The sequence below is a fragment of the Nicotiana attenuata genome, chromosome 6 (genome assembly GCF_001879085.1).
Source record: "Nicotiana attenuata strain UT chromosome 6, NIATTr2, whole genome shotgun sequence".
Taxonomy (NCBI): domain Eukaryota; kingdom Viridiplantae; phylum Streptophyta; class Magnoliopsida; order Solanales; family Solanaceae; genus Nicotiana; species Nicotiana attenuata.
In genome coordinates, this window is record NC_031994.1 from 97455358 (window position 1) to 97466274 (window position 10917).

Below are 10917 nucleotides of genomic sequence, written 5' to 3' on the forward strand. Positions count from 1 at the left end.
GGGGGGGGGGGGGGGGGGGGGGGCATCGTCTCCCGAAATTCAGCATACCGATAGTGTTTTCACATATCCATAGAACATAGGTCAATCAAATCATAATACCGATACCCCCCAGTTGACCGACTAAAAATCCAATTGCCACAGAAAAGCAAAAAAAAAAAAAAAAAAAAAAATTGTAAACCAGAAACGCACACAAAAAAGATAAGGCAAATCGTAAAACTCGATAGGTGTTTACCCCTCCTTTTGGCAGGCAACTAAAGACTTTTTTGGTACCCGCCGCAACAGCAATCAGTCTGCCAGCATGTATTTGAAAAGTTTCAATAGAAGAACCAAGAGTGAGATTTAAGACTTTAACAGTCATAAAAAATTCTTGGAATCCCGTTAACCGATAGTTCACCTTCTCAATACTCAAGAACTTGTACTTAAAACCTGCAAGCAGAGCCACTATCAGTTGAAAAAGAAAACATGCCAGGAAGGGTAGTGGAGGTGGAGACTAATCCCACAAAGCAAAGGTGCTTAGGGGACAAATACATACATTGCACTCTTTCTCATTGTATTGCTGGATAGCAAGGTTAGCCAGTTCCATCATTATCTCACCATACTTAGTATGGGACTTAGTATAGGACTTATCTAATGGCAGCACATCAGCCAGCATAGAACAGCCAGGATAGATATCAAGGTCAAAACCCTGTCAAGCAAGCCAACAATGATGAAGCCCATCCAAACTGGAAGAAACAAGAGAGATCATAATCGAATTGGACAAACCTAACAAAATAACATGAAGTAGATTCAGCCACTCAAAATTAAATTTGTCTTTCTATAAGGGAACGACAAGTCAATTAGTTTAAAAGCGAATATGGGGCCAGCCAACACCGCAAAGGAAATCAGTTGAAGGTTTAATGCCAAAGGAACCAAAAGAATCATCAATCCCTAACAGAAGTAGTAGTAATAGATCTACAACTAGTAGGAATAGATATATCACAGAAATCACAATAATAACAACATGATTTGCATTTCTGTGTGGTTGGGGGGGAGGGGGGGGGGGGGGTTTGAGGGGGGCGCTAGGGCTTGGTTCCAGTATGAGCAGAGAAGGCTCAGAGGTCACATGATTAACATGTTATCCCCCAGACATAATTAAATAAATACATTCTCTTGAGAAGAAAATATATACATTCTAACAATTCAAATACCCTAAGTAACAGCTAAATTCATATTCGTGTACACTGGAAACATATAAACATAAATAAACTCCTATTTAGTACTTGATACTGCAACTTAGGAACTGAATTGGCTTAAAATTAGTGAAACAGATTACAAATGGTCTAAGCTTTGATATAAAATTTGAACTAACAACATGCAATTATTTTTTGCCCAAAAGGATTAAAAATAACAGGCTTTAGAATCAGACAAAACATGACAATTATCAATGTTATTTGGAAGGTCTAATACACAAATTAGCAATATGAATGAGAAAAGAAAAATTTAAGAAGCTTTTGTTTCCTTTTTATCTGGCTAACCCTAGTGGACAGAGTTACTAGGTAGTAGAAGTAATAGGTACCTGGTGTGCTACACAACAAATATATAAATAAAGAAGCACACGACATGCAAATGTATATGGAAGTTAAGGCGAGAGAATTTAAAATGAAAGAAAGCAAACAAACATAGGTTGGTTGAGTTTGCCGGTGGTATAGTGACCAAATAAGGAAAAATTGAGGGTGATGATGCTCAGGTGAAGCGCCAATGGGCAAAGTCCAACCACACGAAACTAAAGTACCTTTTCTCGTATTTTTATAGGGAAACAGAACGGTCAATCAGTTTTAGTATGCCAGAGGAACCAAAAGAGTCATGAATTCCTAACAAGATTTAGGTCCAAAGGAAGCAAAGCAGTAGAGCAATAAACAATAAATAAGACATGAAAATCACAAAAACCCTATCCAATTCGAATAACCAAAGAAAAAAAACTAAATCACATTCATGGACAATGGGGAAACTTGTGTTATCAGGGCCAAAACATCTCCATTAGCTTACAATTAGTGAGACATATACAGTAAGACCTCTCAATAACAGCATCCCCATATAACAACCATCACTATAAAAGCCATATTTTTCTCGATAACGATTTTTATATTATCTTATAACATATGTCGTCTATAAACAACACTTCACTATAGCAACCAAACAATATCGGAACAAACGAGGCTATTGGTTTAGTTTTGATAAGACCTAAACAACATGTAAGTAATTATTTGCCCAAATCAGACCAGGTACTTGGTTGAATTAGTCGAGATGCATAATACACTAAATATTATATAAATAAAGCACATGATATATATATCTATAAAGTTCAAATTGAAAGGAAGGAAACAATACATACATTGGTTTGTGCAGCTTGGTGGTGATAATGACGCCAAATATGGTAAAAATCAGGGCGATGCTCAGGCAAAGCGTCATCAGGCAAAAGCTCGTCGTCGCTATCGTTGGCATACTTTTCATAAGAGTAATTGGCTGGTGGTTTAAACCCCCTGAGGTATCCACCTCCTTCTGCAACTTTTTGCTCAATCTCCGCCGCTGTCAGTGTCGACGTTCCTCCTTCTGCAATTCTACGCCTCATCTCCTCGGTTAACACCGTCACCCTTCTGATTCCTCCTCCACCTTCTGATTCCCCCATTTTTCAAATTGATTTCGACGCCTCCGCCCAGAATTTGTATATGCAAAGAAGTAAAAATATATGTATATATAAAAGTTCAGATTTTCGATTAAGAGAAAAATTAAGGCATGTAGTTTTTTTTCCTTAAATTGTAAATTTGTAATTAATTTTCCTTTGTGATCCATAATATTCCTTAAAACTTCTTTTTTTCAACCTTAAAATAAAGAGCCTACAAATATTTATTGTATTTCTAAACAAATTAAGGTTAAGATTGACAATTTTATTATTAATTAACATTAAAAGGTGAATTCTTTAATATGTGTGAAAAATGACAAAAAATTAATTAAAGTATATCAAAGAAATTATATATACTTTGCTATTGAGTTAATTCTTCTTAGTATTTTCTGGAAGAAAAGATTATATATATATATATATATATATATAATCTTTTCTTCCAGAAAATACTAAGAAGAATTAACTCAANTATATATTTCGAAGCGGATATATGAACCCTACCCCATGTGGGTCGGCCCCTGTCCGCCACTAATACAATCCCAAAATTAGTTAGGTAATATAACTTCGCCCCTTTGCTTCGCTATTTTTCTCAAATCTCTTTGTTAGTGGTGTCAAAATAATGATTTTTTAAAAAAAATAAAAATAAAAAATCTACCGGACTGATCACATTCCATATTTTGACCGGATTAAATTTTCAATTTGTTTTTTAATCCGTCCAAATATATCTTAGTTTGTGTATTTGACATCCTTAATCACACCTAATATTATACAACCCTACTCCTAAAAATTTAGGTTGAAACACTATGATACCTTAACTCTTGCGGTCGTTTTGTTACAAGGATAAGAGATTATAATCTTAGAATATAATGTGAATTAATTAATTTATCCGGCTTGATTAAATTTTTTTATTTTAATATAAACAATCTTAGAATTACATATACTACATGCCTAATGTGGAAAAATAATCACGGAATTGAACACAAAATGATACATTTATTTTTCTTCAAAAATTCTCCCAGACGGCGTCTCACTCATCTTCTGTACACGTTCCTCTTTGTCGTAATAATTTCGTCGACATCTGTCACCATACAATAGGTTCATGCGGTGAGCCTATTTTTCACTAATACAGTTTTAATATTTTTTATAAAATAAAAAAAGAAACTATATTTGCTTAAATTTCATTGCAAGATAGCTAAATTCAATTGAAACAAAAACTTAATTATTTTTTTTCCTTTTAATCAATCTTGTGCAAAACTGAGTGGGCGTAGGCTTGCTTTGCAAAATGATACTAGGGTGAATACCATATGCTAGCAAAACTGAGTTGGCCTAGGTTTGCTTTTAGATTATGTACGTATAATTATAATTGAAAATTTATTCGTAGTATGGATGTCAAATTTCTGCCATAAAGCATCTTTTGATTTTAACAAGTAAGTAATATGTAATATTATTCAAGTTTTTGTCATGAAAAGCAGTGAGAAAGAACAAAAGAAAGGAGAAGAAGGTGAAAGAATTTTTAAAAAAAAAAAAAGAAAAAAAAAACGAGAAGTGATCATTTGATCTACTACACGACCTCTATATTACATAAAAAAAAGTTGTTACAAATGAAACGATAAAAAATTATTACATTTTTCTATTATATAGAAAAGGAAAGATGGTTGACCAAGGGTATATATGTCATTTAATAAAATTCCATGTTTGTATTTCTTAAATGCAAAATATACGTGGACCCCACATTCCTCTAGCCACAACTCTCCTTTAAATGCACTATGCATGTGTTGATTAGACTGTTTGCTTACTGTTTTTATACCCAATCAATTATTTCTATATGGTTTACATATAGTTAACTTTTAAGTGATATGATTGTGTAACATTCAATGTGTAGAACTTAAAACTTGTTAAGGTAAAGGCAAATAAATTTCGCTAATTTTGCACTTTTCAAAAAATCTTTAATGTATATAACTTAAATTCGAAAAATAAATGTGGTGAGTACTATAGAAGAAGACTAAAATTAGGATTAAACTGTATATAGGCCAAAGTTGTGATATTTGTTTGATTTTATGTTTGCAGTTCTATGCTGATTCAGGATTTCCATGTCCAACAAGAAGAAATCCATTGGAATTTGGAGGTACAAATTCAGATTAAGGAGTTGGATGTATAAAGGACAATTGGTCCTTAACTTAGAGTTCCAAGTTCAAAAGTTAAGGACACTTGGTCGTGAACTTAGAATTACAAGTTCAAAAGTTAAGGACACTTGGTCATGAACTTAGACTAACAAGCTCAAAAGTTAAGGACAATAGGTCCTGAACTTACAGTTACAAGTTCAAAAGTTAAGGAACAATAGGTCCTTAACTTTGATTTCCAAGTTCATTACACGTTCAAAAGTTAAGGACAAGCAGTCCTTAACTTACAGTTACAAGTTCAAAAGTTAAGGACAATAGGTCCTTAACTTTGACTTACAAGTTCAAAAGTTAAGGACGCTTGGTCTTGAAGTTTGAGTTCCAAGTTCAAAAGTTAAGGACATGTAGCCCTGAAAGTTCTGCAACTAAATAGAGTACAGGCTAAAAAGATTAAGGACATGTAGTCTTGAAGTCCTGAACTTAGAGTTTCAAGTTCAAAAGTAAGGACATTAGTCTTGAAGTCCTGAACGTTAAGGACCATGAGCAGAGAAGGTATTTTCGTCGGGGCAGTTAAAGTTTATTAAACCAGTGGCTAAAAGACTATAAGACATATATAAAACACTGGCTTTAAATATAAAGACAAGAGCTGTTCTTAGTGGTATTTGTGCACAGCTCGCCCAATATTCAACACTCCGTCCATCATAAAGTATCCCACTTTATTTTTAAAAATTTTAAAAAGTAAAATTTTCTATCTTTAATTCGAACTCACTTGCTCCGTCATCTACTACTGTACTGAGAGACGCTCTCCGAGCCGTAAATCAATTAATTCAACTATCGCATATTTACTCATTTGTGCAATATTAAAATAACAAATCACCTAGCCTTATGCCCTTCAATTGCAATAATCAATTTTGATAAAGCCGACAAGACATTCTAACATCCCAAAAGAAATGAGTAACAAAATTTAAACCAAAATGGGGTACTAAATATGATCATCTCTTTTTTTTTATATTTATAACATCAATTATTAATTAGTCTAGAAAATGCTCAAAAAATTGCGTGGACATGGTAGATTACTTATCTAATAGGGAAGATCTACTATTTAGCATTGATAGATACTTTAATGTCATCTATAATTAGATATGTCGACTTATATTATGTGAAATCAATTTCATCTTTTTTTTTTGGTAAATAACATTTCTATTCATTTTCAAAAATTGACTTTACAAAGCAAGTAGATGCTGACCATCTACACTCCTATTTGCATCAATCCTGTAGACTAAGTAAAACAAGTACTTTGACTAAGTACCCAAAATCAAAACATCAGTCTCCTATACAAAGTAAGAGAGACATTCGCCTAAGGATAACAATTAAGCTTTTCGAGTGCTCGTTGCCAATGCTGTATTAATCGACCCCCTGTGTGTATATGGATTGCTATTTCCTTGCAAATGCTGATAACAATAGTTATCCCACTCTGGAATCTGAGTTTGTTCCTTTCTTTCCATATGGTATATATCATCATACCAAAGACGCAAGTAACAATTGCCCAATGTCCATTCTTCTTTGTAGCATACTGACTTATCCATGCCACTTCACTCTGCCAATCTCGGATAGTTCTATTATGCCCAAGCCATTTCAGTAGTCTCGATCATACTTCTTTAGTCATAGTGCACTCAAAGAAGATATGATCAAAGACTTCATCCGCTTGCTTACAGAAAATACATTGTTGGGAAATCTGAACTCTAAACTTCAAGAGCCTATCAACTGTAGCTAGCCTCCGTTGCAGTGCTAACCAAAGAATAAACTTGAATCTGGGATGTAAATTTGGTTGCAAAACAATACCTTTCCAAGGTACTTTTGGGAGCTGAGGGAATTGCAGTCTATAGAGTTTTCTGATACTGAAAGAGTCACCCTTCAGTAATTGGCCCAATCTGCTCATAAGATCACCCTGAAGTCCTTGAACTTCTCCAATGAAATTCCTTGTTTCCAGTATTTTCCGAACCACCCAAGCTGCATTCTTGGGAATTGGCATGTGCTCCAACATGTTATGTTTAATATAGAAGGTATGGATCCATCTAATCCATAAACTGTCCTTCCTTTTTGCCACTGCCCACAAGTGCTTTGCTACTGCAGCTTTGTTCCAATATATCATATTCATCACATTTAGACCTCCTACAACCTGTGGTAGGCAAACTTTCTCCCATGAGACCAATGCCCTTTTAGAGACATTTGATGCACCTGTCCATAGGAAAGATCTGCATATAGCTTCAACCATCTTCATCACTTTTCTTGGTAGAAGAAAGATCTGTGCCCAGTATGATTGAATCCCAAACAGAACTGATTTGATCAGTTGTACACGCCCTACATATGAAAGTAGCCTTGCTGTCCAGCAATTGATTTATGTGTGATCTTCTCTACTAAAGGCCAACACTGAATAATTGAGAGCTTTTTAGATGCCAAAGGAACCCCCAAGTACTTAAATGGCAAAGTACCTTCAGAATACCCCAACTCTTGCAAAATATCCTGCTTTTGTGCATTTAAAATACCCGCTAAATAGACAGAACTCTTCTCTGCATTTGCTTGAAGACCAGAAGCCTCAGAGAACTTGAGGAAAGTCTGCTTTAGCAACCTAATAGACTTAATATCAGCCTTACAGAACATAAGCAAATCGTCTGCAAAACAGATATGCACCACTCCAAGCCTTTTACACCTGGGATGAAACTTGAAGTCTTTATTTTTCATCAGTTGTGCAAACTCCCTCTGTAAATATTCCATAGCCAGAACAAAAAGATAGGGCGACATTGGGTCCCCTTGCCTTATCCCCCTTCTTCCTTTAAAAGGTGTTGTTAGACCACCATTTATATTTAGAGAGTATGACACTGATGAAATACACTCCATAATCCAGCTTGTGAACTTATGAAGAAAGCCGAGCTCTAACAATATTCTTTCCAGAAAGCACCACTCAAATGTATCATACGCTTTCCTCAAGTCCACTTTTAGTACACATCTTGGGGAGATTCCCTTCCAATTGTAACCTTTGAACAATTCATGTGTGAAGAGGATATTATCAGTGATACTACGACCCTCAATGAAAGCTGATTGTGACTCCCCAACTAGCCCTCCAATGACCTTCTTAATTCGAGCATTTATAACCTTTGTGATTATCTTGTACAAAGTTATGCAACATGCTATGGGTCTGAAGTCTTTGACATGGCTTGGATTCTGCACTTTAGGGATTAAGGTCACAGCAGTGCTACTGACTCCTCGATGCATTTTCCCAGTTGCAAGAAATTATTTTGTGGCTTCACAGATGTCATTCCCCACCTCCTGCCAATGCTTAGTGAAAAATTCAATAGGGAACCCATCTATCCCTGGGGCCTTTTCATGAGGCATATCTTTAATTGCATTTAAGATCTCCACCCTTGTAACTTCTTGAATCAATTCTTCTTTCTGCTGGAGTGTAAGGCATGGCCCTTGGTGTATAACTTCTGCATTTGGGCATCTGTGAACATTTCCACCTTCACCCATGAGTTAAGTAAAGAAAGAAATGAACTCATTTTCCACTTGTACAGGATCAGTCAACTTTACCCCATTGTCATTATATACTGAGGCAATGAAATTCTTGCTTGTCCTCAATTTCCATTGTGCATGGAAATATTTTGAATTTGAATCACCACAAGCTATCCAATTTGCTCTAGATTTTTGCTTAAGAACCTGTTCTTCAACATTACTCCATTTCTCAGTTTCTGCCAACGCTAACCTCTCTTGATCAATCAAGTTCTGGTCCAAAGGATGAGTCATAAGTTGATTCTGGATGATTTCTAGCTTGTGTCTTGCCTGATTCAGCTGGTACTTATAAGAAGCCATGTAAGTATTCAAGTCTTTTAGGTCCAACTTCAACATTTTTAACTTCAGCCAGATCCTCTGCATTGGCTCAGCCTTTAGATCCTACTTCCATACCCTTTCAGTTATCCCTTTGAATTCTGAGTGCTCCATAACTGATCCATATAGTTTGAAAGGCTTAGGGTTTATTCCCCTCTGCTGATTACTTTGACTACATTGGAGTAATATAGGAGAGTGATCAGATACCTCCGGATTCAAAAACTCTGCTTCAATATGGTTGTATTGTTGTAGCCATTCAAAATTCCCAAAAGCCCAATCAATCCTGCTATACACTCTTTTATCAGGTTCTTGTTTGTTGCGCCAAGTATAGTGCCACCCTAAGCTCTTCACCTGAGAAAGCTGTAATATATTTATCATATCCTGAAAGCCTTGGGTCTCAGCTTGTGTAACTGGTGTTCCTATCCTGTCATCAGTATGAAGAACATTGTTGAAATCCCCACTAAGCAACCAGCAGTCCTGGATATTAGTCCCTATCTGAATGAGCTTCCTCCACAGTTGATTCCTTTGGGTACTATCATTGCTTGCGTAGACTACAGTTACCATAGCCTTAAAATTGGAATTAGTCTCATGAATTTCACAATGTATAAACTGATCATCAATCACTAAAATCTGGACATTTACATTCTTCTTCCATAGTAACCAAATCCTACCATTTGGATGTGCATTATAATTGCAACAAGCACTCCAGTTCCTTGCCACTTGATTCAAAAATTTAGAAGCCTTCCTTTCTTTAACTCTTGTTTCCAAACACCCAATAACATCCACCTTATACTTCCTCAGAAAGAGCCTAAACTCCTTCTGTTTATGGGGCTTAATTATCCCCCTTACATTCCAAGTACAGAGATTCATTTTTGGGTGAAGCTGGAAGGGCCAGCGTCCCCTTGGATTGTGTCTGTGTCATTGATTTGCAATATTCCAAATCTGTTACTAGAGCTAATTGATGCAACTGGAGCTTGTTGGACAGCCTTGCCCTTACCAATTGTTCTAGTATTTTGATCCTTCTGCCCTGATTCCTCAGATTTGTCATTTGCCATTTGAGTACAGCCTTCTGGCATAGACTGTTTTACCAATCCTGTTTGCATCCCTTCTGTCTCAACTATAGACTGTTTTACCAATTCTGTTTGCCCTCCTAATTGACTAGTTTCATTCCCCCTATGCTCCTTTGGTAGCCATTTTAGATTAGTTTTGTTCTTATTCCTTTTCCTCTTTGGTTGCTCTTTGAACTCCTTCTCCATTTCCAGCTTTTCCTTCATCCAACATTCATTTGAATTATGTCCAAATCTGATGCAATCACAATAAAATTTAGGTTTCCAATCATATTCAATTTGCTGGTTGATTATCCCTCTTGGAGTTTGCATTTCAAAACTATCCGGGAAAGGATGTGAAACATCAGCTTCAACAAGCACTCTTGCATATGATACCTTCTCCATCTTAGCAGTAATTCTATCTGTGTATAGAGGCTTCCCAACAACACTAGCTAGTTTGCTCAATACTTCTATGGACCAAAACCCCAATGGAAGTCCCAAAAATTTGATCCATAAAGGAATAACACTCATACACCCAGGGTCAAACTTGAAATCCATACTCCAATGTTGCAGAATCAGAGGTTTATTATGGTAAGTATACGGTCCTGCTGTAAAACCAAATCTCTTTCCTCAATGTTTTGGAATCTAAAAATATAGTATCCTTCATCATGATAAAGGATTTGGGGCTTTTCAACAAAATTCCAAACATTGTAATATAATTGTCCATTGATTTCTCATAAGGATTATCACCCAAAACATACCCAATCAGTGCTGTACTCCAGTAAATTTCCTGTTCCCTTGTATCTTCTACTTCAATTTGCACAATGAATGTACCTTCACGTATAGCAGGGGGAATATAGTTCAATGTCTTACCCATTTATGAGCTTCGATTCTTCTGCATGGTATGTACTTCTTCCTTATTTCCATTTTTCTCTGAAGGTACTAGTGCTGAAGGAATTTGTACAGTATTTCCTGCTGTTGAAAATTGCAATCGTCGATGAATTGTCTCCATATTTTCCTTCACTACAGATTGTTCCCCTTCACATTCAATTTCCTCCATAATTGGTTGAAGTTTATGTGGTAGAAAACTTCCAAACGTCAGTGGTATCAGTTTCTGTTGAATTCCGGTGTCCGGCGTAACTGTCGTTCCATCAATTTCCACACCTTGAGCTGGATTGTGAAAGACTATGGGTGCACTTCCCATACCCGTTAG

At 36.0% G+C, this 10917-nt stretch overlaps 2 protein-coding genes across 3 annotated transcripts in view; both read right to left on the reverse strand.

Annotated features, from left to right (window-relative positions):
- Positions 1–2946, reverse strand: part of LOC109227550 — a 3484-nt gene extending 538 nt beyond the window's left edge. Inside the window, exons 1-4 of one of the 2 annotated variants that reach the window (XM_019392754.1) lie at positions 2372–2946; positions 533–685; positions 395–426; positions 233–290 (exon numbers count right to left, since the gene is read on the reverse strand). In XM_019392754.1, the coding sequence (XP_019248299.1) occupies positions 406–426; positions 533–685; positions 2372–2665 (468 nt within the window). In that variant the 5' untranslated portion in view covers positions 2666–2946 and the 3' untranslated portion in view covers positions 233–290; positions 395–405. Of the gene's footprint in view, positions 1–232; positions 427–532; positions 686–2371 lie in introns of both variants that reach the window. The other variant, XM_019392753.1, reaches the window with a different exon arrangement.
- On the reverse strand, positions 9525–10581 carry LOC109228140. The gene is made up of 2 exons (XM_019393320.1): positions 10466–10581; positions 9525–10263 (listed from the first exon to the last, which is right to left on the reverse strand). The coding sequence occupies exons 1-2, from the start codon at positions 10579–10581 to the stop codon at positions 9525–9527; spliced, it is 855 nt and encodes a 284-aa protein (XP_019248865.1).